Raw genomic sequence first — 27,198 nt, 5'->3', positions numbered from 1 at the left:
ATGGAAAGGTTGTTTCCCATGGTGGGGGAGTCTAGGACAAGAGGACACAGCCTCAGGAAAGGGGGCGTCCATTTAAAACAAAGATGCGGAAAAATTTCTTTAGCCAGAGGGTGGTGAATTTATGGAATTATTACTACATGCAGCTGTGGAGGCCAGATCGTTGGGTGTATTTAAGGCAGAGATTGATAGGTTCTGGATTGGACATGACATCAAAGATTATGGGGAGAAGGCTGAGGAGAGAAAAAAGGAGCAGCCATGATTAAATGGCAGTACAGACTCAATGGGCCAAATGGCCTAATTCTACTCCTATGTCTTAAGGTCTCATGGTCTAACATGGTTCATGTTATTATCTGCCTTCAAGTTCAAGCTATAATTTTCTTAAACACATGCAGGTTACAAAAGGTAGTACAATCCTGGATCCATGCACAGCAGAATGAAAACACACTACAAGTCAGTTAGCAGGGCATGATGGGCCGATCCTTCTCCAGGTCTGTTCATTTCTACTGCTGCGGCACAGAACTGGGGATGGACCACCCTGACAACATTGAGAGCACCTTGCACCTGTCGACCAGGTCCTTTTCCAGCCCTCATACACCATCCGTGAATCAAGAGATGTTATTGGTTTAAACCTTCATCTACTTGATCTTCTCTTGCCTTAATAAAACCCAGCCTTTGACTCTTTACTAGTTTAGCAGCTCAAATTGTATCCAAATAGTGTGAAGGAATATTGAAGGGATCTTGGAATCTAAGAAATGTTATTAGAGAACAGGAAATAGGACCCAAAGTAGGTCAAATGTCCCCGAAGCCTACTTTAACACTATAAAAGTGGCATGGTGGTGCAGCCTGTTTACTGCTTACAGTTTCAGGGACTGATGTTCAGTTTTGACCTCAGGTGCTGTCTGTGTGGAGATTGCATGATCTGTCTTTGGAATTTGCTGGGTACATAGTGAATCAGCGTACTCAGCAATAAGATGAAGAGATTTTAGAAAAGAATCAAAAAATACTGTATATGGACAGAAAAGTGTAAATGAGAAAAAAATCATACATAATCTTGTTGAATGAAAAAGTAGGCATGAAAAGACTATTCAGTCTATTCCTGCTTTGTCTGCTTATATTTTAATAGTTTTTGTCATTATTGCATATGTTTGCATGCTCTCACTTAACAGTGTGGAGTGATGCATATATAAGGATGCTCTTTATGGACTACAGCTAGGCGTTCAATACCATTACCCCTCAAAACTAATCAATAAGTTCCAAGGTCTTGGCCTCAACACCTCCTTGTACAAGTAATTTTCTCACTTGTAGACCTCAGTCAGTCCGGATTGGCAACACCTCCTCCACGATCTCCATCAGTACAGGTGCACCACAAGGCTAACACGAGGAAATCTGTAGATGCTGGAAATTCAAGCAACACACACAAAATGCTGGTGAACGCAGCAGGCCAGGCAGCATCTATAGGAAGAAGTACAGCCAATGTTTCGGGCCGAGACCCTTCGTCAGGACTAACTGAAAGAAGAGATAGTAAGAAATTTGAAAGTGGGAGGGGGAGGGGGAGATCCGAAATGATAGGAGAAGACAGGAGGGGGAAGGATGAAACTAAGAGCTGAAAAGTTGATTGGCAAAACGATACAAGGCTGGAGAAGGGAGAGGATCATGGGATGACAGGCCCAGGGAGAAAGGGGGAGGGGATCACCAGAGGAAGATGGAGAGCAGGCAAGGAGTTATTGTGAGAGGGACAGAGAGAGAAAAAAGGGAAGAAAAAAAGGGAAAAAAATAATAACTAAATAAATTAATAAATAAATAAGGGATGGGGTAAGAAGGGGAGGAGGGGCATTAATGGAAGTTAGAGAAATCAATGTTCATACCATCAGGTTGGAGGCTACCCAGACGGAATATAAGGTGGTGTTCCTTCAACCTGAGTGTGGCTTCATCTTGACAGTAGAGGAGGCCATGGATTGACATATCAGAATGGGAATGGGACGTGGAATTACAATGTGTGGCCAATGGGAGATCCTGCTTTCTCTGGCAGACAGAGCGTAGGTGTTCAGCGAAATGGTCTCCCAGTCTGCATCGGGTCTCGCCAATATATAGAAGGCCGCACCGGGAGCACCGGATGCAGTATATCACACCAAGGCTGTATGCTTAGCTCCTTGCTCTATTCGCTTCACACTTATGACAGTGTGGCTAAGCACAGCTCCAATGCTATATTCAAGTTTGCTGATGACACCACTGTTGTGGGCCAAATCAAAGGTGGTAATGAATCAGCATATAGGAGGGAGATGGAAAATCTAGCTGAATGATGTCATAACAACAACCTCTTACTCAATGTCAGTAAGGCCAAAGAACTGAATTTAGATTTCAGGAGAGGGAAACCAGAGGTCCATGAGCCAATCCTCATTGGAGGATCAGAGGTGAACTTTAAATTTCTCGGTGTTACTATATCAGAGAACCCGTCCTGGGCCCAGAACATAAGTGCAATTATGAAGGAAACACGGCAGCGCTTCTACTTCCTTAGGAGTTTTTGAAGATTCGGCATTGCATCTAAAATTTTGACAAACTACTATAGCCGTATAGTGGAGATTATATTGACTGGCTGCATCACAGCCTGGTATGGAAACACCAATGCCCTTGAATGGAAAATCGTCAGCCTCAGGATTTATACCACCGGGTTCAAGAATAGTTAATACCCCTCTTGAATAAAGGGGATAACTACACTCATATAGATTTCACGACATATGCCGGTGATAAAAAACCTGATTTTGATTCTGAGATGTTTCCCACAACCAATGATCTCACTTTAAAGACTCTTTATCTCATTATCCTATGTTCTCATTTTTTTTTATCCCTCTTTAGTTCATCATCATCAGGTGCCATGCCCAATTTGAGCTTTGACTGCCATGGCCCACACACTCCTGTTTTGGGTCAAGTGGATCAATTCATTGGTATTCATTTCCAGTTCTCTGGCTACTGTCTCCATCATCATTTGTCTTTGCCTTCCTCTTGCTTTCTTTCCTTCAATATTTCCCATAATTACTGTGCATTCTAACTCCTCTTTCCTAATCACATGGCCAATGAAGTTATGTTCCCTTTTCATGGTCTCATATATTATTCTCCTATCTATGATGTGTCTTTTCTCTCCATTTCAAAATGTCGAATGGGTCATTGTCAGGAGGCCTAATGGGATGTTGGTGTGCATCATGGTGGATGAAAACAAACAAGGCAGAATGTAGGTCAACAAGAACCCAAGACTGCTGTATGCCATGATGGGAGGTAGGAATAGGTGAAAAGGAATCGAATTTACTGAGGAAGGTGGAATGCTATTGAGGGGCTGACCAATCGGTTGTGGCATCAGGAATGAAATCACCTGGCACTCAGAACAGCTGCCTGCATACCAACTCAGCTGCAGATGACTCCAGGTCCTCTCTTGGAGCAGTTCCGAGCCCCAGCAGGACCCATGGAAGATGGTCATGCCAACACTTACTGGTCGGGGAAGCCCTCAGAGCAGCCTTTAAGGATCGGTGAAACCGCTCACATAGGCCATTGGACTGTTGTTGATGCTCCATGGTGTGGTGTAGTCAAATGCCCAGGTTCTTGGCCATTGCAGCCCAGAGGTCTGAAATGAGCTGGGGATTGTGGTCAGATGGGGTGCCAAACAAAGCATGCCACGTGCTGATGAATGCCCAAACCATGTCTGCGGCTTTCGTCGATGCTACAGGGACAACCTCTGGCCACCTGGTGGTACAGTCCGGCATAGTAAAAAGGTGCGTGAAATTGTGGGAGGGAGGGAAAAGGACCACCAAGGTCCACAGTGACATGGTCAAACCGTTGCTCAGACACCTTGAAAGGTGCCAGTGGTGTCTGAATATGAGTTAATTTTTGCCCGCTGGCACTCCACACAAGCTGCAGTCCAATCACGCACATCCATTCTGAAGCAGAGCCAAACAAACTTCAGTGCACCCAGTTTCTGGCCTGGATGCGAGAAGCCATGTATGGAGTTGAAAACAGTCTGTCTCCAGTTTGTGGGCACGATGGGGTGAGGACAACCAGTTGAGGCATTGCACAGGAGAGAAACCCCAGCCCCCTCAAACTTAATGTCAGCCAACCGCAGGCCTGTGACTGCTGTTCTGTTAGTCTGGACCTCTGAGTCAGTAACTTGGTGGGCTGACTTGCCAGCATAGCCAACTCCTATGTGTATGGCCCCAGCGGTTGGCCATTAGAGGCAATCGACCACAGCATTATTTTTCCCCTTGATATATTGTATTTCAATTGTGAACTTGGATATGTAGACCAGATGGCGTTGCTGCCATGCAGACTGAGAGTCTGATATTTTGGCCATCGCATACATGAGGGGTTTGTGGTCAATGAACACTGTGAAATGGTGGCCCTCTAGAAGTAAATGAAAATGGCTGACAGCCAGATAGAGATCGAGAAGATTACGGTCAAACATGCTGTGCTTCCTTTCAGGGGGATGAAGCTGCCAGCTGAAAAAAAGTGAGCGACTACCACACACCTCTGACCAACTGTTTGCGCACAGCACCCACAGCATAGTCTGAAGTGCAGTAGTAATGGCTATGGGTGCATTGGGGAGCAGGTGCACTAGTAGGGGTGCATTAGAAATAGCTCATTTGGTATCATCAAATGCCCTGGTATGTCCACTGACCAGTCAAGGACTTGATTGCCTTTAACGACACTATACAAGGGGTGCATAAGTTCAGCAGCTCAAGGAATGAAACATTGAATGAAATTTATCATACCTAAAAACTCCTGTAGTTTTTTTGTAGTGTGGGACGGTGGAAATCTGTAATAGCGGCTACTTTTGATGGGAGAGATTTCGCATCTTCTGTAGAAATGCGATGGCCGACAAAGTCAATGGTTGACACCTGAAATGGCATTTAGCAGGGTTAATAATCAATCCATATTGGCTTGTGCTCAAAAAGTATGTGGAGATAAGATACATGTTCGGATTTGGAAACATTGGTGACAAGTATGTCATTCAGTTAAACTAAAAGAAAATCTAAGTCTTTTAATACAGAGTCTATCAGCTGTTGGAAAGTTTGTGCTGCATTTTTCAGTCCAAATGAGATACACAGAAACTCAAAAAGGCCAAACAGGGTATTCACAGCTATTTTGGGGATGTCCTCCGAGCACACAGGCACCTGATGGTAGCCCCTAACCAGATCGACTTCGGAAAAAATTAACTTTCAGACTAAACACACCAAAAGCTCTTGAATGTGTGGGGCCAGGTAACAATTAGGGGTGACGGCCTTGTTAAGGCGTTGGTAATCGCTACATGGGTGGCAACAACCATCGGGACTTAGGGACCACGTGGAACAGTAAAACTCAGTGACTATTCGACCGGCATACAATTCTGAGTCTTTCTGTGTTGGCAAACTCAGCCTTTGTGGTTGCCAGCTTTTCTTGCAGGTCTTATGGTCTGGCAGGCCAGTTGTGGGAATGTGGTGCTCAACCCCACATTTGTTTTGTGACTGCAGTGGAGAATGTGGGCTTGGTGAGGTCTGGGAATTCACCCAGCAGTTGAGTAAACTCACATGCGGTGGTGCGTGCGCTTGACAGTCGCTGTGGGGAACTTAGTCGGGAGCAGGGTAATGACCCAAAGTCCTTAATATCCACAAGCCAGCAGTTCCTAAGATTGACTAACAGTCCCTAGGCACACAGGAAATCTGCACTGAGTTGAGGTCTAGCCACTTTAGCCAGGACGAAGATCTATGTGTAATGTCGCCCACTGAAGCAGAGTGCCACCCGTAGGTCTGTATTTGGCTGCCGTTGGTGGACTCCACTGAGGTTTCACCGCTCTTTGCCTTCTAATCAATAGGCGGTCCTGGTAGCACACTCACACTCACTTGATCACCCATTTCACACAGGAAGCGTCGCCCTGAAATTGTGTCTGTTATGAACAGTAGACGACCCTGGCAGCTGGAACCCATGGTGTTTACAAACCTGTGATGTCCAGACACGCTGGCACTGTTAGAGCTGCAAAGTGGTTGGCACTTTCCAGTATTTGTACTAAAGCACGCACAGTAAAAGTACGGGTCCGGCGTCATCTGTTTTGCTGCTGTGGGCATCCTTATGTTGAGGACCTTGCTAACCAGATAATTAAAGTAGAGAAAGGAGGAGAAATGATGCATTGCTGCCTAGCTGAGTGTAGACTATCAGGCATTTTAGCAAGTTCCCTATAGCCCTTCATGGGTGGATTAGCTAGGGCAATACAAATTTAATCAGGCATTTGCTCAATTTCTTTAAAAATAAAACCAGGGTGGTGATTTTCCAGGAGAGACAGCATGTGTCCATTAGCTCCGAAGGCTTACCATCAGCGATGCCAGGCGAGGAGAGCAACTGTTTGGCGTGCTCAGACTATGATAGTCCAAAATTCTGTAAGAAGTGAGTTTTCAGCGATTGGTATTTATTGTGTTCAAGCAGACTCACCACTCTCACAGCCATGGAGTTGCTGAGCGATACTGCCACATAGTAGAATTTTGTGTTGTCAGTGAAGATTTCTTACAGAGCAATTTGAACTTCAGGTTGTACAAACCAAGCAATGGCATTTTGCTCCCAAAACTCCAGTAGATTCAAAGCAACTGCATTGGCTGACGTATTCAATAACTTTGGAATTGGCCTGGAGCATTGGGGTCACCAATGTTAATTTTTGCAAATAGAACGAAGTGAGGCATTTTATGTTTAATGGAACCTGTAACACATCTTTATGAGCTCCAAAACCTAAACACAAAAATGCACTAAAAATGCCTACATAACAATGTCATGACATCAGACTGGCCTCTTAAAGCGAAATCCCAATTCAATGTCGGTGGTTGTGAATTATGTACATTTCTACTATTCATGTTACCCTACAGGAGCATGGAAATAATCTTTGAATAATGTAGATGTTTGCACTGTGCTATGCATTTATACAAGTAACATGGAACAACAATGAAACTTCACAATTTATTTCAAAAGCAACAGTCAAGATAAAAGTATGCTGGCATTCAGTATTAACGAGGGTGAAGTTTGTAATGACTTTCATCCAAAGTGAAAGGTGGAGAACACTTCTGCACTAAAGGCATAAGTTTACCCTTTGAGTGGAGTAAGAATGTGTCCGTAGCACCACCGATGCATTTGCCGTTCACAAATACTCTTGGGACCTGTGCAAAAGAATGCAGCTTTAGAATAATATTGGTAGTTTGAACTCACCAAATTTCATACTATGCTTTTATTCTTCTGGAAATTGATTTCTCAAATATATTGTTAACATTTAGTTTATACACCAGGGAAAAAGTAAGTGGCAAAACTCTGGGTAATTTAGGAAATAATCAGATGGTACAACATGAAGTCTTTCAGAGGATGTTAATATCAGGCACATAGTCATCTCATCCATTATGATCTTGTGAACTGTAGGTAATTACTATATAAGGGATTTAGTTTGCTATAAAGATGCCTTGGGACAGTATTTTGTTGGATTTGTATGCATGCAGCATGTCCATGTTGTGGTCCACAATGTTACTAATTTATCACTAAAACTTGTGCTGCACTTTGTTACTGACGCATCACTAAAACACACACATTATTACTAATACATGGAAGAGATTATGGCTCAGATTTTACTGGTAACTCTGATAGTTCTGAATGGAATAGTAGGCATTAATATTGTTAAATGGAAACATTTCTAGGATTTCCCTGTGTATGATGACAACATGGAAGCGCCGGAAAAACTGAGACTGGGATTGCTGAACTGGCAATTTACTTTGCTGTTGAATTCCACTCTGAGACCATGAGCACAGCCTGGACTCCCCAGCACTTAAACTTCTCTCTGTGATAGGATCAGAGAAGCCTTTGACATTGAAGGCTATTGATGCAAGGCAAAGAGGAAAGTAAGGTTTTCTTTGAAAATTATTTTGGTTCAGTTGAATTTTAAGGTCATTTAACTGTTTATAATTAAAATTTATTTCATTTTGAATAATCAGATATTTAAAATACAAACATCTTGTGGTTATTTTCCAGCAGAAAATAGGGAGAGGCTTTACTTGCTATCAACAGCTTTCAGGGTATTTAACGGATTAGGCTTCCTCAGAAATGCAATGGTTTTGCTACTGCTTGGACCAATGAGCTGGAGTATGGATACTTTGGGTCAGCAAGGTCAGTCCCCTTCCATTGAAATCAAGTAAATGTGGGTACAGGAGAAATGGGAGTGGTGACGTAGGGTGGCAGGCTCATGCTAATGAGTTTAGGATCATAACTTAACTCATGACACCAACAGCAATGAGCTTTTAGACAAGGCTATTGCAGAAATTAAAGTTGTGCCCCAAGATGTTTTAATGTGGGAAAAGTGTTCCCTTTGTTGCCTGAAGACAAACTTGTTCACAATCCCAAAAACATTCGCTGCCTGAAACTACCGCAGTAGAAGCAGTTCAAGACAGAGCATACCATTGGCTCATATTTACTGATTAATCCTACTGTAGAAAGGAAGGAAGAATTAGAGAAATTAGAATATTGCACTATAGAAATACGATTTTGACTAAGCAATTCTGAATTTTAACTCATTATCTTCCATTTTAATTGTATGATATTGTCAAAAGAATTATATAAGAAACAATATTTTGAGTTTTCAAAGCTATATTTATAACAGACTTAAAGAATAAAATGAAAACTTTAAAAAGTTCAATTTGGTTGAATGTATCAAGTTGCAATTTACTAATTTTGAAAACAGCGAGAACGCTGATGAAGAAAAAATTCATATTGTAAGTTTTTATTTTTCAACATACTTTATCACTTGCAATCAGAATGGATCTCCTTAGGGTTTTGACCACTGATTCTATTTTTGTTCTCTAATCAATCTCTCTTTCAAGAAACATTGACCTCCTTGGGCTACAGCTCTAATTTGCTTATCTTAATCCAGAATTGTAATTGTCCTTTGCTGCCTTAGAAGTTTGTGAAAATTCAGCATGACATCTCAAACTTCAACAAACTTCAATAAATGTGTGGTGGAGAGCATATTGACTTGTTGCATCACAGTTTGGTATGGAAACACCAATGCCCTTAAACGAAAAATCCTACAAAAATTATTGAATATGGCCTAGTCTATCATGGGTAAAGACCTCCCAACCATTAAGCACATCTACAGGGAACATTGTCGCAGGAAAGCAACATCCATCATCAGGAAACCCGCCACCCAGTTCATGCTCTCTTCTCACTGCTGCCATCAGGAAGAAGGTACAGGATCCACATCACCAAGTACAGGAACAAGTATTACCCTTCAACCATCAGACTCTTGAACCAGTGGGGTGAACTTCACTCAACCTATGAATGAACTGTTTCCACAACTTATGGATTCATCTTCAAGGACTCTTCATCTCAGGTTCTCTATTTATTATTATTTTTTAATTTTTTTTGTATTTGCACAGTTTGTTATCTTTTGCATTTGGTTGCTTGTCTGTCCTGTTGGGTGTGGTCTCTCATTGTTTCTATTATGTTTCTTCGATTTACTGAGTATGCCCACAAGAAAATGAATCTCAGGGTGACATATACGTACTTTAACAATAATTTAGCTTTGAACTTTGTTGATGCATTGCCAATGCCACTTTCATTTTCACATGTTTTTTAATCTTCTGTTTAAGTCTATTGTAAGTGGATGTTTTGACATAATTCCTAAGGTCTCAGAGAAAGTAAATCCAGTTAAATTCTACTTATCTTGGTCTCATATCATACTATTTCCTGAACAACTGCACATTATGACCAGAATATATATTAAAATTACAAATATTGATGACTTACTGTTCTAACCCCAGTTAATTCCTCAAGAACATTCTGGGTGATAGTGCCATCTTTGTGTAAATCCAACTCAATTGCCTTGTATTTGACTCCTTGTTCTTGGAAGAAGTTCTTTACCCTCTTACAGTGAGGACAATAGGTTTTAGAAAATAAAACCACACAATTTTTTGCAACTTGGTTCTGAAAGAAAACACAAATAAGTAACTGCATATTTTTTCTATTTTTTATTTTTTTCTATTCATATAAACCCAAAATATATTTTACAAGACATCAGAAATGTACCTCCAATTTAGAGTCAGGATGAGGAAAAATAGTCCTAAGCAAAATTGAAGGTATTTTTTAAACATATCTGAATGTATGTATTTATGATAACTGACCAATTATTGGGACAAACAGAAAATAAGATACAATCTAATAGTCATTACAGAGTTGTGGTTGGAAAGTGACTATGGTTGGGTAACAAATGTTCCAGGATCCTTAATTTTCAGAATAGACAGGCAAAGGGTGATGGATTCAACCTGCTATTTAAGAATGCGGTCAAGAGCAGCAGGATTTTAACTGAGATCTAGAAAATTGTTTTGGGTGGAGTTAAGAAAAAGCAAGGGCAGCAAACACCAAAGGTGTATGGTAAATGGTAACGTAGGGCATAGGTTAAATGAAGAAATTAGAGGCGCATGTAATAAACCTCATAAAATAATTATGGAGATCATTAAGATCATAAGATATAGGTGCAGAATTAGGCCATTTGGCCCATTGTGTCTGCTCTGCCATTTCATCAAGACTGATCTATTTTCCCTCTCAGCCCCAATCTCCTGCCATCTCCCTGTATCCCTTCACGCCCTGACTAACTAAGAGTCTATCAACCTCCACCTTAAATATACCCAGTGACTTGGCCTCTTAACCACATCCTCTTAACCATTATTTCCCCCATTATTTATTTTTCAAAATTCACAAAGTTTAAAATATTCCAATACAGTTTTGTTATTCTCTTGTCATACCATATTCACTAATAAAAGCAAATTCCATTTACATGTTACTTATAAATGAGCTAGAACGTTTGAGTTTATCAATTTGCCTTCAGAATACATCACATCCAAGATTGCAGCATGAGTAATAGATTCACTGTTACAATTCTCAAACATAAAGAGCAAAGAGCGTAAATTCAGGACCTGGCTCCTATTCAGAGAGATCAGTGAACCCCAGCCAAATGTCCCAAGATGCTTCAATATTACACAGCCTTGTGAAGTTATAGGCAGAGGACTGATTGCTTGGTTGAGAATGTAGACTTTGAGGAGTATCTTAGGAGGAAACAGGGGTGGAGAGCTGCTGTACAGTTAGAGATGAAAATCTAACAGTTAGGGCTCAAGATTCCCAAATGAGAAGGCTGTCTGGTCCATCATAGGCACAGCCCTCCCCACTAATGAAAACATCTACATAAGCTGCTACCTCAAGAAGATAGCATCTAGCATTATCCCCATTATCCAGGTCATGCCCTCTTCTTGCTGCTATGGTAGGGCAGGAGGTACAGAAGTCACACACCACCAGCAGACTGACCAACAACTACTTTCCCACATCCATCATGTTCCTGAGTCAGCCTGCATAGCCTTAATCCAAACTCAACAATGGAACACTATGGGCCACCCGCTATGTCTTGTTTTGCCCAGTCTTTTTTTTGTTCTTCACTGTCCTGTGTATGTGTCTGAATTTACGTGCTGCTGCAAGTGTTTAATTGTATCTCACTGTACTTGTGCAGTTGACAATCCTCTATTAGTCTGAGGATCCTCACGTTGTATATGAGTAACCAGATTGAAATGTAATGTATATTTAAATAATACTTGCACCTCGAGAGGTGAAGGCAACTTACGCGAATAAACTGTAAAGCTGCCTCATTGCGTTCTTCTGGTAACTTTGTAAAAAAATTCCCCATCCTCGCAAACAGAAAACGCATAGCGGAGATCTGTGTGTACTAAAACTGATGAAACATGTTATTTGGGTACAATAAGACATAACAGCTGGTTACACTTTACAAATGTAATACCGTAAATTATAAAGCAGAAGTTTCTATATTACATTATCACAACACTTTTGGCTTCGGCAGATCAAATGAGTTCTCCAAGCAAATTCTGTTGCACATTAATCCCCGTTACTGAGATGGGGAAACATGAAGTCAAACGATGTTTGGAAATGTTCCCTTTAAGAGACACGCGGTGGCGGGTAGGAAGTTTGAAGCAAACCAACGACTCAGGCGAGCATTTACAGACTGGGCAGAGATAGCACGGCACGGCTTGAACCCATCCCGGAGTGATACCACGTCACAATAAAGGCGTCGGTATCACTTTCACTCTGAAGTTACACGTGGGGAGAGTCTGGGCGCACTAACGGCAGAGGGTAGTGATCGTGAAATCAAGTACTCGTGCAAGCCACGAATCCGAAGATGTCCAGCGAATTAAGTTTTAAAAAGCACAAGGGACGTGTACCTTGAATCTGAATATTTATTCTCCACCACCTTTCTGAATATACTAATCTCTGTGATTCAAACCTACAACCTGTACCGTTCACGATAATTAAGAAAATTAACACTTTTCTGGAATCGAAATAGTGGAATCAAAATGCAGGGATCTTGTCATATCTAGATATTTCAAAACAAATTTATATTTGCGTTACTTTTATTAGAATAGCGTTTGATTTGTCGACATTCGGGCTGGAACATTCTGTGCCATTGCCCCTCTATCATACCTGTTTTCGCAGTAATGTATTGGTTGATAGAATAAACTGAGGTACTCAATGGTAGCCAGCCGGTGGTCTATCCGTGCTGGGTTGAGCGTCGAGTGAGCAACTCGTAAGAAAACATAAATGCTGAAGAAACAGCAAGATTGCCGCCCGGTGCGCCACACGGCGCTGAAATGAACAACTTCGAGAATGGTGCAGTGGAAAGCAAGAAAACTTTTCTGCCATTTGAGTTGTGTCCTAAATATTTACTATCCACTTGAAGTAACAGACGAGGCTCCAGTGTTCTGGCAAATAAGATTAACGCTCCCGCAGTTGATGCGTACAAAACATGCACATTCTTGCATTTAATTGCAATGGTGGTCCAAATAATTCATACTGAATTAATACTAGGCAAACACCCTGGATGCCGAAAATTGGAAAGAAAGCATGGGAAATTATAGAAATAATCAACAGGTCAATGAGCAATTTTGGAGAGAATTCATTAAGATTTGAAAACATAAGTTAACAATTTTGAAGGTGCACAGAAAAGAACAGGTAGGAATATGGTGGAGGCAAGTTCAAGTTCAAAGTTCACATTATATTTATTATCAAAAAATATATATGTTCCAAATGCACACTACCTTAAGATGTATTTTCTTGCATTTATAGGAAAAATACAAAACACAGCAAAAAAAATACATAAACAAAGACAACACTTACAGCAAAAGACAAACTGCAAATAAGAATAATCCCGAGAACATGAGTTGTAAAGAGTCCCTGAAAGTGAGGGAGTAGAATCATTTCAGAGTAGTAGAGACCATAACCAGGGCTGGATTTTGGGCAGGGCTAGGCTAGGCTGCAGCCCCGGGGGCCAGAGCTGCAAAGGGGCCCAAAATAGGTAGCTATCATCATGGCAGACAAAAAAAGAGTGGAGCACAGAAAAGAAAAAAGAAACAAGAAAAAGAGGACCGTGAGAAAGAAGCATTAAAAAAGACATTGAAATTGACAGAATTTTTTAACCCTTTTCTCGACGATGATGCAGCACCATCGCTCTGGTCACAGTCTGAGACCGGTGGACAAATGGAGACTTGTTCAACGGCTAGCGCTTGCACCAGCGTTAGCACAGGACCACTGTCCTTGCCACAGTCAGCAGCTAACGTTGAAGAGGCAGAGAGCATGACTTTGGGATTCTTGACCACAGAGGCCTCCGAACAACCAAGTCGGGACGCCATTAATGTTAACATTACCGCTACTGAGGATCCTTACAGCACTGATCCTGCTTGCTGTGGAAAGGAAACGTTAGACGATTCAGTCCAAGCATACTGGGCTAAGGAAGGGCCAGAGTCCTGCCAGAATAAGGATGAGGATATCAAACCTTTGGAACAAGTATACAAGCAGCAGATTGGTTTTTTTCTCCAAATTTCACTTCAAACGCAAGCTCGTACATGGTGAGTACATATCAAGGCAACGGCTCTTATATTCCCCTTCCACTGGCTTTATGTTTTGTTTTACATGCCACATCTTCAGTGACGGTAACTGTCAGTCCAGCTTTGAAACTGGCTTTAGCGACTGGAAACATGCTGACCTGGAGTTAACTTTGTGGAGGAGATTGTCCATTTCAGGGAATTTGTAAGTGGCAAAGATATTTCATCCGCAACAGAGCTTTTATGCTTCCTCAGAGAAAAAAACTTGTAGGTCATCTTCCCAAATGTAAGCATTGCTTTGAGGCTTTACCTGACTTTCCCTGTCACAAATGCAAGTGGTGAGCGATCTTTCTCCAAGCTCAAGCTACTGAAGAATAGGATCAGATCCACAATGGGACAGGACAGGCTGAATCATCTTACTCTGATGTCACTTGAAAGTGATCTTGTTCAGAAACTGGATTTTAGTGATCTGATCAAGGACTTTGCTGCGAAGAAATCCAGAAGAATTAGGCTTTAATTTTGAAAAACAATCATCTGACTTTGTAAATATCTAGGCTTGTGTGTCAGTGCTGTTCCTGTTTTTGTGGCAATAGGCTAATAGTTCACTGTTTACAAACCTAGTAAGTAATAAGTGGTCTTTACTCTGCAAGCCACACAGCACAGCAATAGGTTAGTATGTGCTAGATTTCATTTTTCAAAAAGATTGTTGGAGTATTGTCAAGTTTCCTAGTTTGCCATAGTGCCATCTCCCTTGGCCTTTTTGTCTCTCATTTCCATTTTACTTTCTCAGAACACACGGTTGAGAAAAATGCCTAGATAAAAATGCTTTGGCATAGTTTGAGAAATAAGGCCTATGGTATTTGCAGCAATAGCTAAATGAAAATTTAAGATTAGGTACATCATACTTCATCTCCCTCATAACTTTACTAAGCCAACTAAGCCTGGGTCAATTTTTGAGTGCTTTAGATGCTGTCCTTCAAACTAAGAATCTACATTACTGTCTGTCCTCCCTCTTAAGGCCTGTAAGTTTATAGCCTACGTATTGTACTAAATCAATGTCTTGGTCCACAGCTGTGATATTTAGACCAGTACGACCTTTGCTCTTGTTCTTGCCCTTTTTTGCTTGGTACAGCAGCATTTTACGGTGTTGGCAGAGGCCCATTAGGGCCTCCAGCCCAGGGGCCCCAGCCCCACTAAATCCGGCCCTGACCATAACAGACAGTAAAGGTCCAACAAACACTCTGTTGGAGGAACTGAGTAGATTGAGCAGCATCTAGGGAAGAAGGACAGCATCTGCAGTATCCAAATAAGCCCCTGATTTAAGCCAAAGAGGATAATAGAGGAACTGAAAGAAATAATAAATGGGTCAAGAACAGCTGTAATAGGAACAGCTAAAATTTTAAATAATTGAGTTCTATGTTACAGTCGGTCCATAACACCATAAACATGTGTAATTAAAATCAGAAACACAAGAGATTTTGCAGATGCTGGAAATCTACAGTAACAATGCTGGAGGAGCTCAGCAAGTTAGGTGGCATCTATGGCAATGAATAAAATTCACTGTTTCGGGCTAAGACCCATCATGAGGACTGGAAAGGAAGACTAAAGAATAAGAGGGTGGGGGAAGGGGAAGGAGTAAAGCCAGGTGGGTGGGGGATTGGGGATGAAGTGAGAGTCTGGATGGTGACGGGTGAAAAAGTTAAAGGGCTAGAAAAGAAGGCATCTGATAGGAGAGGAGAATGGAAGGAGGTGCTCCAGGGGGAGGTGACAGGCAGTAAGAAGAGAAAAGGTAAGGGGGAGCCAAAGTAGGGAATGGAGGAAGAAGGAAGAGGGAAGGGGAAAATTACAGGAAGTTAGAGAAATCGATGTTCATGCCATCAGGTTGGAGGCTACTCAGACAGAATATGAACTGCGCTGCCTGGAAACTCCCAAATTAACCTGAGCCTAATCATGGGACAACTTACAATGGCCAATTACCCTACCAACAGGGACATGTTTGGGAGAAACCAGAGCACCCAGAGGAAACCCACAATCATGGGGAGAACGTACAACCTCTTTACAGATAGTGGCGGGAATCTGGGTTGCTGGTACTGTAAAGCGATGTGCTAACCACTATGTTACCGTTCTATGCTGTCATGCCTTCTTTGTAATTACATCTGTATGTTGGGCCCAGAATAAATCTTCGGAGTTGCTGACACTCAGGAACGTGAAACTTCTCATCCACGAAGGAACACATAGCAATCCTCATAGAGGGATCAGAAGTGGAGAGAGTGAGCAGTTTCAAGTTCCTGGGTGTCAAGATCTCTGAGGATCTAACCTGGTCCCAACATAGCGATACATTTATAAAGAAGGCAAGACAGCGACTATACTTCATTGGGAGTTGGAAGGCATTTGGTATGTCAACAAATACACTCAAAAACTTCTATAGATGTGCTGTGGAGAGCTGCATCACTCTCTGGTAGTGGGGTGGCGGGCTACTGCAGAGGACTGAAAGAAGCTGTAGAGAGTTGTAAATTTAGTCAGCGCCATCTTGGGTATTAGCCTACAAAGTACCCAGGACATCTTCAAGGAGCAGTGTCTTAGAAAGGCAGTGTCCATTATTAAGGGCCTCCAGCACCCAGGGCATGCCCTTTTCTCATTGTTACCATCAGGTAGGAGGTACAGAAACCTGAAGGCACACACTCAGCGATTCAGGGACAGCTTCTTCCCCTCTGCCATCCGATTCCTAAATGGACATAGAACTTGTGAACACTACCTCACTTTATAATGAACTCTGCTTTCTGCACAATTTTTGATCTATTCAATATAGGTATACTGTAATTGATTTACTTATTTATTAATTATTATTATTTTTCTTCTTCTATTTTATGAATTGCTTTGAACTGCTGCTGCTGAGTTAACAAATTTCACGACACATGCTGGTGATAATAAACCTGATTCTGATTCTTTCCACTGCTGATCCTTCACTGAAGACTGGTATGTGTTCCCTTGACTTTCCCTTCCTGAAATCCACATTCAATTCCTTGCTCTTACAAGGTTGTTGTTGTGACACCATACATTCAGCCATTCTGTCTCACTTCTGAATGCCTCCTCGGCACCATCTGAAATTCTGCCAACAATAGCTGTGTTGTCAGCAAATTCGTAGATGGCATTTGAACTGTGCCAAGTCATGGTTGTTAAGAGAGTAGAGCAGTGGACTAAGCACACATACCTGAGGCATGCCAGTATTGATTGTCAGTGTGAAGGAGATGTTAATTCCGATCTGCACAGACTGTGGTTTCCCAATGAGGAAGTCAATAATCCAGTGGCAGAGGGAGGTAGAGACCCAGGTTTTGGAGTTGGTGATTAGAAATGAGGGTATTATCGTGTTGAATGCTGAGCTGTAATCAATCAACAGCAGTCTGACCTAGGTATTACTACTGTCCAGGTGAATCTAAGGCTGAGTGGAGAGCCAGTGAGATTGTATCAAAAGTAGACCAATTGTGGCGAAAGTCAAATTACAGAGGGTCTATATCCTTGCTTAGGTAGGAGGAGGACGAAGGAGCTGACTCTAGCTATGACCAACCTCTGAAAGCACTCCATCACAGTAGATGTGAGTGTCACTGGACGATAGTCATTGAGAGCGAGAAAGAATACCTGCTCTTATTGGGCACTGGTATCTTCGTTGCCTTTTTGGAGCAGGTGGGAGACTACAACTGCAGCAGTGAGAGATTGAAGATGTCGTTGAAAACTCCCACAAGCTGGTTGGCACAGGTTTTCAGAGCCCTACCAGGTAGACCATCAGGGCCTGATGACTTGGGGGGTTCACCCTCTTGAAAGATGTTCTGATGTCCAAGCAATGTCTCTTGTACCATAATCAAGAAGTGTACTGCAAATCTCTAGAAAGGTACTATCGAGAGCAGGGGTTCCCAGGCTGGGGTCCACAGACCCCTCAGTTAATGGTAAGGGTCCATGTCATAAAAAAGATTGGGAACCCCTGATCTAGAGTAATGGGATTTTACAATCAGAAACAGTTAGCAATAAATATTGAGTTCTGTCACTTACACATCATGTTTCAATACTACGGCCTACTGTACTCTACTGTAAAGATGAAGCCACACTCAGGTTGGAGGAACAACACCTTATATTCCGTCTGGGTAGCCTCCAACCTGATGGCACGAACATCGACTTCTCTAACTTCCGCTAAGGCCTCACCTCCCCCTCGTACCCCATCTGTTACTTATTTTTATGCACACATTCTTTCTCTCACTCTCCTTTTTCTCCCTCTGAATATACCCCTTGCCCATCCTCTGGGTCCCCCCCCCCACCTTGTCTTTCTTCCCGGACCTCCTGTCCCATGATCCTCTCGTATCCCCTTTTGCCTATCACCTGTCCACTCTTGGCTCTATCCCTCCCCCTCCTGTCTTCTCCTATCATTTTGGATCTCCCCCTCCCCCTCCAACTTTCAAATCCCTTACTCACTCTTCCTTCAGTTAGTCCTGATGAAGGGTCTCGGACTGAAACGTCGACTGCACCTCTTCCTACAGATGCTGCTTGGCCTGCTGCGTTCACCAGCAACTTTGATGTGTGTTGCTTGAATTTCCAGCATCTGCAGAATTCCTGTTGTTTCCTATTTTAGTCTGTTTTGTTGACTCTCCCAGAATATTACAATACTTTGTATGATGGGGGAAGAGTCTGAATTGGTGCTCCTGCCGGATCAGTATTAAGGAATTGTTAAACTGATACCATTGGCTAAATCATTAACGTTAAATTCAATGAAAAACAATTTCTCAATTCTGTTATAAATGTCTATCAATGTGGCCTTGTCAACATCACTCAATTTCTATGAAAAACAACTGGCAATTCGAGTTTTGTCATTATTATTGAAGAAAAATTAATAATTGAAATTGTTTCTTCTAAACTTCAGATTACAACAATGCTGGAAATGGTAAAATCTCAGGTGGTGATGAGAAGGTGTACAGGAGTGAGATATGCCAACTAGTGGAGTGGTGCCGCAGCAACAACCTGGCACTCAACGTCAGTAAGACGAAAAAGCTGATTGTGGACTTCAGGAAGGGTAAGAGGAAGGAACCATACCAATCCTCATAGAGGGATCAGAAGTGGAGAGAGTGAGCAGCTTCAAGTTTCTGGGTGTCAAGATCTCTGAGGATCTAACCTGTCCCAACATATTGATGCAGTTATAAAGAAGGCAAGACAGCGGCTACACTTCATTAGGAGTTTGAAGAGATTTGGCATGTCAACAAATACACTCAAAAACTTCTGTAGTTGTACCATGGAGAGCATTCTGACAGGCTGCACCACTGTCTGGTATGGAGGGGTACAGGATCGAAAGAAGCTGCAGACGTTTGTAAATCTAGTCAGCTCCATCTTGGGCACTAGCCTACAAAGTACCCAGGACATCTTTAGGAAGTGGTGTCTCAGGAAGGCAGCGTCCATTATTAAGGATCTCCAGCACCCAAGGCATGCTCTTTTCTCACTGTTACCATCAGGTAGGAGGTACAGAAGCCTGAAGGCACACACTCAGTGATTCGGGAACCACTTCTTCCCCTCTGCCATCCGATTCCTAAATGGGCATTGAGGCTTTGGCCACTACCTCACTTTTTTAAAAATATATTTTTTGTTTTTGCACTTTTTTAATCTATTCAATATGCATAATTGATTTACTTGTTTATTTATTATTTTTTATTTGATTGGTTATTATTATCTTTGTCTGCTAGATTATGTATTACATTGAACTGTGGCTGCTGAGTTAACAAATTTCACGTCACATGCCGGTGATAATAAACCTGATTCTGATAACAATGGGTTACATATCAGCAGCATGAGTTCTTCAGTCTTACATGAAAAAGCAAATTCAACAAAGAACACTTAGCAAAAAGAAAAATAAGTAAGTTTACGGAGAACTAGATACAAAAAATATAGCGGAAAGTTCTCAGAAAGTTTACAAATGTAGGGGAAGAGAGGTAAAAGGGTGAACAGGAGATATACAAAAGTGGTTCAGCAGCACCGCCAAGTCGCTCTATATTTTTAATATGCAGAGGCTTGGATTATTGACATAAATTGAACTTCCATCATGAAAATGTAAGCTGGTGGTTAGTGTAATGCTATTACAGCACCAGCAACCTGGGTTCTATTCCTGCCTCTGTTTAAGACCATGTGGGTTTCCTCCCACATTGCAAAGATGTACAGGTTGGTAGGGTAGTTGGACACACCAGTGTAATTGGGCAGTACAGGCTCACGGAGATGGAAGGGCATGTTACCCCGCCGTATCTTTAAATAATAAATAAATAAATCCATTCATTAATAGAGGAGTTACAAGCTAGTTTCATGAAATTGACATTATTGTGAACTTTTTTTTCTATTAAGAAATTTGCAATCTTTATAGCTAACTGCAGATCTACTGAGGTGTTGAGATAATCTCTGAAATTCTCCAGAGAGCGAGTATAAATGCTGGCCCCAACAGCAACTTCTGCATCAAAAACAAATGCTGGAAGAACTTAACCAGTCAAATAACTTTAGTGAACTACTGTAAGCTTTCAGGTTGAATACCCTTGATCAGAGCGAAAGGAAGACTTGGGCCCAGCTGAAACAACTCTTTCCTTTTCTACAGATGCGGCTTGGCTGGCTGGGTTTTAAAAATACTCATACAGAACAGGAAGATGCTCACACAAGAAAATCTGCAGATACTGGAAATTCAAGGAACACACACAAAATGCTGGTGGAACGCAGTAGGCCAGGCATCATCTATAGGAAGAAGTGCAATCGACGTTTCGGGCCGAGACCCTTCGTCAGGACTAACTGAAAGAAGAGATAGTAAGCGATTTGAGAGTGGCAGGGGAGGGGGAGATCCAAGATGATAGGAGAAGACAGGAGGGGAGGGATGAAGCTAAGAACTGGAAAGTTGATTGGGAAGAGTGATACAGAGCTGCAGAAGGGAGAGGATCATGGGACGGGAGGCCTAGGGAGGAAGAAAGGGGGAAGGGAGCCCAGAGGAAGATGGAGAGCAGGAAAGGAGTGATTGTGAGAGGGACAGAGAGAAAAAAAAGAGAGAGGGGAGGAGGAGGAGAATAATAATAATAATAATTAAATAAGGGACAGGGTAAGAAGGGGAGGAGGGGCATTAACAGAAGTTAGAGAAATCAATGTTCATGCTATCAGGTTGGAGGCTATCCAGATGGAATACAAGGTGATGCTCTTCTGCTTAACCAGTCTATGCCAACCAAGATGTCCATAAAGCCAGTTCCATTTGCTCACTTTTGATTCATATCCTTATGGAACTTCCCTATTCACGTACCTGTCCAAATGTCCTTTAAAAGTTGCTGTTGTTCCTGCCTCAACCACTTCACCTGGAAGCTCAGTCCATATACAGAACTGTTTTTTTTGATAAAGTTCTTCAAGTTCCTGTGCAATCTCCTCCCCCTCTCATTTTAAACCTATGCCTTCCAATTCTTGCACTCTCACCAGTGGGGAAAAGACTGAGTACATTCAGTCTATTCATGTCCCTCCAGCATTCCAACATCTTTGTTCTTAATTCAGATTCTACATCTGTCGCTTTATTTGCTTTCCAGCGACTTCAGCATCTCCTGAACGAGTAAAAGAGACAGGATGAGATCCCAGGGCAACATTCCCGAGAAGTGCGTGCATGCTGCCCAACCCGTCTCATGCCCTGGACTAAACTATCACCCATACCAATTTTGATCACCTTTTTCCAAAATGTGGGATCTTGCTGTCTGCAAATGTTGTATGCCGTCTTTCCTGCAATGACAGCGCTTGGTAAATAAATTTAGTTTGTTATCTGTAAGTCACTTTGCAGTGCCGGGGAGAGAAGGTCCGCGGAAAGCGCTGTGCGAATCCGGCTCTGTCTGCCTTGGTGTCCCGAGTCCTGAAGAACTCTCGGGCACACCGTTGCCAAGGGAGACCCCGCTGCCTCCTAAGACACATCAAAGCGCAACCGGCTTGGACGACGCCCCAACTGGAATTTCTCACTTTCCGTCGGCTTGTCTGTTCGCGGGCTCCGTCAGGCGTCCTGTGCGGACAGCACCGGCCGCTACTACTCGGGCCGGCGGCAGGGTCTTGGCCGGAATTCAGCTCCCGGCTGTTCAGGCAGTCTGTACAGGCAACCCCGGCCGCTGAGGACCCGGTTGTTCGGAGCCGAGGCAAGATGGCGGACGTGCTGAGCGTACTGCGTCAGTACAACATGCAGAAAAAGGAGATCGTGGTCAAAGGGGACGAGGTCATCTTCGGCGAGTTTTCTTGGCCCAAGAATGTGAAGACGAATTATGTGATCTGGGGGTGAGTGGAGTCGTTGGTGGGGCCTGCTGAGGCCCGGTGTTTGGGAGTTGTGGAGTTTCGGCAGCATGTGCAGGGCAATGTTGCTTGTGATGGAGATTGGCGATACTCTAGTCACTTCCACTAGCAACTACATCTAACAACGATGTATAATGTACCCATTCTTGGGTGCTCAATATGTAAGAGTTGGGAGAGAAAGGAGGAGAGAGATGTGTGTGTATCTAGGGAGCTACTTATGCCATATTGCACGGTGGTAACGCTGGAGGGAAATTGACACTTGTAGAACTACGCCAAAGTATTGACAAAGTGATTTCTTTGATCTGTAATGAACCAACGTTTGTTACACAAACTTTCCTTCACTTTTTCCTCAGTCAAAGTTGCTTCTGTAACTTTGATTTTTCTGATCAAAGTCTGACCTTTTAGAAACAAACACGAGTCTATCCTGCTGTTGCATTGTGTATTTTATTACCTATCCGAGCAGCCTGTTGTGTTATCATCTGTGTTGTAAACCTCAAATGGGAAATTGGGAACTGTATTACTTTTTTGGAGGTTGCGTTCCACTTTAAGGGCTTATTGTTATCATTGGAAGGATAGTGTGTCTCACGTGTGTTGAAATGTGCAACTGACAAGATTGCTGCTGCTATGTTTGAGGAAAATGTTTGCATTTGACATTAGCAATTGTGGTGTAAAACAACTAAATTATTTTATGATATTTAGAAATATTTGTAATTTAAAAAAAATTGAGAGTCAGGTGATTCAGACACTAAAAGTTTCCAAATGGAAAGTTAAGCTCAGAGTGGAAATTTCCCAAGTCTGAGTAGAGCAGGGGCCCCCAACCTCTTTTGCACTGTGGACCAGTTTAATATTGACAATATTCTTGTGGACCGGCCGACGGGGGTGGTGGGAGGATGTTAAACACGACTGGAATATGGGTGATAAGTCAAAGTCAACTATAAGTCACTTATAAGTGGCTAATACACTCAATTTCATTTCTAAAAGGGTTTATCTAATGAATTTATTATTAAACAGTGCATATTTTCCTCGAATGAATATAGTGATAAGTCAATTATAGGTCGCAGAGATATGATGTTGGAAATGGAAGCAACGTTGTCGGTGCTTTCATAGCTATCTCAGGATATTCAGCTTTGACTTTGATCCAGAATGCCGGCAGAGATGTTATGTCAAACATACTTTCTGGCCCACCGTCATTTGCAAGCTCAAGGAGTTGATATTCTTTCCGCGCTGACATGGATGATTCACCGGGGACATTCACAAATGGGTCATAGACCCATTCCTTTGCACGTCTTGGGTCATTTGCGGTTGGGAAATAATGCTCGAATTCGGTCGACAGCGAAGATAGGTGATTGTGCACCAGCTGTGAGAAGGATGGTGCAGCCTCAGTCTGTCCAAAAATCGCAGCTAATGTTGGGAACGTGTCAAATATGCCCCTGTCCACTCGCCGTCCCCACAGTTCCAGTTTGGCTTTGAAAGCAGACACTTTATCTGCCAACTTGAAGACAGTTGTCATTCTCCCCTGAAGTGACAAATTGAGTTCATTGAGCAGGTCAAAGATGTCACACAGGTAAGCGAGTTTTGCTGTCCACTTCTCATCACTGAAGTGTGCTGCCAGTGGTGACTTTTTTCATGAAAGAAATCTCTGTAGCTGCTCTCTTAACTCAAAAACCATGTCCAGGGCTCTCCCCCTTGATAGTCACCTGACTTCAGTGTGTAAGAGAAGGCGTTTCTGCTCTGCATCCATTTCCTCGCAAAGCTGCTCAAACAGACGTGAGTGAAGGGCTTTTGCTTTGATGTGATTGATAACTTCAACAACGTTGAAGATCAGGTGACATTTATCGGCTAGCCAGCATTTCCTTGTGTCTGATACAGTGTGTAGACCGGCATTCAGGAGCAACCTCTTTGACTCGGGTAGTGAAACCAGACAGCCGTCCAGTCATAGCTGCAGCACCACCTGTGCATATTCCAACACAGAATGACCAGTCCTGTTTGCCTGACATTTAGTCATTCAAAGACTTGAATAGTTCTGTCCCAGTTGTGTTCTTTGGCAGCAGCAGTGCACACAACATATCCTCGTGCACATCGTCTTGAAATATATATCATACATAAACCAGCAGTATTGCCTTGTTGTCGACATCGGTAGACTCGTCAACCTGGATAACACACCATGGTGACTCGTTGTGCTTCGATGTCCTCCGCTATGTCGTCGATCCTCCTTGAAACTGTGGTAGCTGAAAGAGAAACCTGTGCCATCTTGTTCGCTGCAGCTTCTCCCAACAGTTCACGGCACATGTCCTTGGCAGCAGGCAGAATCAATTCTTCACCAACAGTGAAAGGCTTCTTAGCCTTTGCAATACAGCTAGCCACTAAGTACGACGCTCTCGGAGCAGCAGCATTTGTGGAGGTGGTGGCTCTCAGCACTTGCTTCTGTCCCGCTTGCTCACGTTTTTTCTACTCAAAAAACTCAACGGGTTTGTCTTTAAGTGCAGGTGCTTGGACTCAAGGTGCCGAAGCAGTTTTCAGGGCTTCATTGCCTCATTAGCAGCTTGTCTTCACGTATCACACATAGGGGTCTTGGAGTGTGCGAGTCACCGGTCGCAATAAAGCCATATTTTATGTACGACTTGTATTTTCTGTTGAAGGGAGCTTTCTCTTTTTTTTTGTAGTCTCGGCCTCAGCTGCCTTTACGTTGTTATCATCGTTAGGCCTTTTATGTTCCCTACCATCTCTTCCAAAGAAACTCTCAAGCAATGTTTGTTTTTTACTCATCGAGTAGTTGTGGGTTAATAACCGACTGATGACCTCGCATGGGTAATGACCTCATGTGCATTCAAGTTCAACAGTGGGCGTTACAGGGAATGAGGAGGGTGCGGCTGACTCATATTGTTTCCTCGCAGCCCGGTGGCACATGCTTTCTGGCCCAGTACCGGTCCGCTGCCCGGTGGTTGGGGACCACTGGAGTAGAGCTTCTGGTTGCATTGTGATAATTTAAAAAAAAAAGCAATAACATGGTGGGTGACTTGATATGAAAACAGAGCAAAGAGGTTTAGGCATTATTTTGTTACTTATCTAGAATCATGAGTAAATGACTGACATAAAGTGCTGCATGATTGAGAGGAAACTTGAGTCTCTGATCAATTCCTGGAATGTACATCCCCCTTGATTCTTGTCTTGGATGGATAGCAGTACACTCCTTTTCATAGATGCTGCCTGGCCTGCTGAGTTCCTGCAGCATTTTGTGTGGGTTGCTTTGGATTTCCAGCATCAGCAGAATCTTGTATTTATATGGTGTGTGTATGTGTGTATATGTACACATACATACGCATGTGCGTACGCATGTACAACTGAGCTGTTCCTAAAATGCTGAGTGTGTGTCTTCAGTCTCCTTTACCACCTCCTTGATAGTAGTGATGAGAAGAGGCCATATCCTGGGCATTGGGAGTCCGTAATGATACATGCCGCCTTCTGAAGGCATCCTCGATGCTGGGAAGGCGAGTGCTTGTGATGGAGCTGGCTGAGTTTGCAATTCCTACATCTTTTTAAGATCCTGTGCAGTGGTCCCTCCGTACCAGACAGTGATGCAACCAGTTAGAATGCTCTCCATGGTACATCTGTAGAAGTTTGCTGGAATCTTTGGTGATATACCAAATCTCCTCAATCTCCTAATGAAACATTGCTGTTGTGCATTCTTCATAATTGTATCGATGTGTTGGACTCTGGATAGATCTTTAGACATGTTGGCACCCAGAAACTTACTCTTTCCACTGCTGATCCCTTGAAGAAGACTGAATCGTTTTCCCTTGACTACCCTTTCCTGAAGTCCATAATCAATTCTGTGGTCTTACTAATGTTGAGTACTAGGTTGTTATTGTGACACCACTTTTCCAGCTGATCTATCTCACTCCTGTATGCTGCCTTGTCACCATCTAGTTTCTCTCAACAATAGTTTTATCATTGGCACAGATACATTATTACTGACATACAGCATGAAACTTGTTTTGTGGCAAGAATACAGTGCAAAGACATAAAAATATAAAATTACCAAGATAAATAGTACAAAAAAAAGAGTAATGTAGTATTTCTGGACTGCTGTGAAATCTGACGGTGAAAGGGAAGAAGCTGTTCTGAAGTAATTGAGTATGGGTCTTCGTACTAGATGAAGAGGGCCTTTTATGATGGACGATGTCTTCTTGAAGAATGGAGTTGCAGCAACAACCTTGCACTCAACGTCAGTAAGACCAAAGAACTGATTGTGGACTTCAGAAAGGTTAAGATAAGGGAACACACACCAGTCTTCATTGAGGGATCAGAAGTGGGAAGAGTGAGCAATTTCCTGGGTGTCATTACCTCTGAGGATTTAACATGGACCCAACATATTGATGCAGCTACAAAGAAGGCACGTGGTGGTTATATTCATTGGGAGTTTGAGGAGATTTGGTATATCATCAAAGACACTTGTAAATTTCTATAGATGTACTGTGGAGAACATTCTAACTGGCTGCATCACCATCTTGTATGGGTGAGGGGGCTACTACACAGGATCAAAATAAGCTGCAGGGAGTTGTAAACTTAGCTCCATCGTGGGCACTAGCCTCCATGATATCCAGGACACCTGTAAGGAGAGATGCTTCAAAAAGGCGGCATCCATCATCGAGAAACCCCATCACCTAGTTTTTTTTAATTGTTATGTATCGCATCATACTGCTGCCTAAAAGACAACAAATTTCACGGTATATGTCGGTGATATTAAACCTGATTCTGAGATGTCCCCGATGGTGGGGAGGATCATGTTCATGATGTAGCTGGCTGAGTATATAACTCTTTGCAGCCTCTTGTGATCTTGTGCAGTGGATACTCCATACCAGGCTGTTATGCAGCCTGTCAGAATGCTCTCCACTGTACACATCTGTAGAAATCTGTAAGAGTCTTTGACATACCAAATCTCTTCAAACTCCTAATTTCATTTTAAGATGGCTCCGCG

At 42.6% G+C, this 27,198-nt stretch overlaps 2 protein-coding genes across 5 annotated transcripts in view; one reads left to right on the top strand and one right to left on the bottom strand.

The window, feature by feature from the left end:
* Positions 1 to 6,981: 6,981 nt before the first annotated feature.
* On the bottom strand, positions 6,982 to 22,043 carry glrx2 (glutaredoxin 2). Of its 3 annotated transcripts, none has more exons than XM_072274188.1 (4): positions 21,616 to 22,043; positions 11,645 to 11,752; positions 9,784 to 9,960; positions 6,982 to 7,157 (listed from the first exon to the last, which is right to left on the bottom strand). In XM_072274188.1, the coding sequence occupies exons 2-4, from the start codon at positions 11,726 to 11,728 to the stop codon at positions 7,008 to 7,010; spliced, it is 411 nt and encodes a 136-aa protein (XP_072130289.1). In that variant the 5' UTR covers positions 11,729 to 11,752; positions 21,616 to 22,043; the 3' UTR covers positions 6,982 to 7,007. The 3 variants fall into 3 exon arrangements, with proteins under 3 accessions (XP_072130289.1, XP_072130290.1, XP_072130291.1); XM_072274189.1 differs by lacking the exon at positions 21,616 to 22,043 and adding an exon at positions 21,208 to 21,590; XM_072274190.1 differs by lacking the exon at positions 21,616 to 22,043 and adding an exon at positions 11,851 to 12,835.
* The window catches only part of cdc73 (cell division cycle 73, Paf1/RNA polymerase II complex component, homolog (S. cerevisiae)), a 329,568-nt gene continuing 324,242 nt past the window's right edge, over positions 21,873 to 27,198 (top strand). Inside the window, exon 1 of one of the 2 annotated variants that reach the window (XM_072274187.1) lies at positions 21,873 to 22,205. In XM_072274187.1, coding sequence (XP_072130288.1) covers positions 22,075 to 22,205 — 131 coding nt within the window. In that variant the 5' untranslated portion in view covers positions 21,873 to 22,074. The remainder of the gene's footprint in view (positions 22,206 to 27,198) is intronic. The other variant, XM_072274186.1, reaches the window with a different exon arrangement.

Source organism: Mobula birostris, chromosome 12, assembly GCF_030028105.1.
Source record: "Mobula birostris isolate sMobBir1 chromosome 12, sMobBir1.hap1, whole genome shotgun sequence".
NCBI classification, from domain to species: domain Eukaryota; kingdom Metazoa; phylum Chordata; class Chondrichthyes; order Myliobatiformes; family Myliobatidae; genus Mobula; species Mobula birostris.
This window is presented reverse-complemented; position numbering and strand designations above follow the sequence as displayed.

Excerpts from the sequence above, each read along its gene's own strand:
- glrx2 (XM_072274188.1), bottom strand. The coding sequence starts at position 11,728 with ATGCGTTTTCTGTTTGCGAGGATGGGGAATTTTTTTACAAAGTTACCA. Across the intron at positions 9,961-11,644 it reads CAGCTTTACAGTTTATTCGC|AACCAAGTTGCAAAAAATTG; the intron begins GTAAGTTGCCTT and ends GTTTTCTTTCAG. Across the intron at positions 7,158-9,783 it reads AATTAACTGGGGTTAGAACA|GTCCCAAGAGTATTTGTGAA; the intron begins GTAAGTCATCAA and ends TCTTTTGCACAG.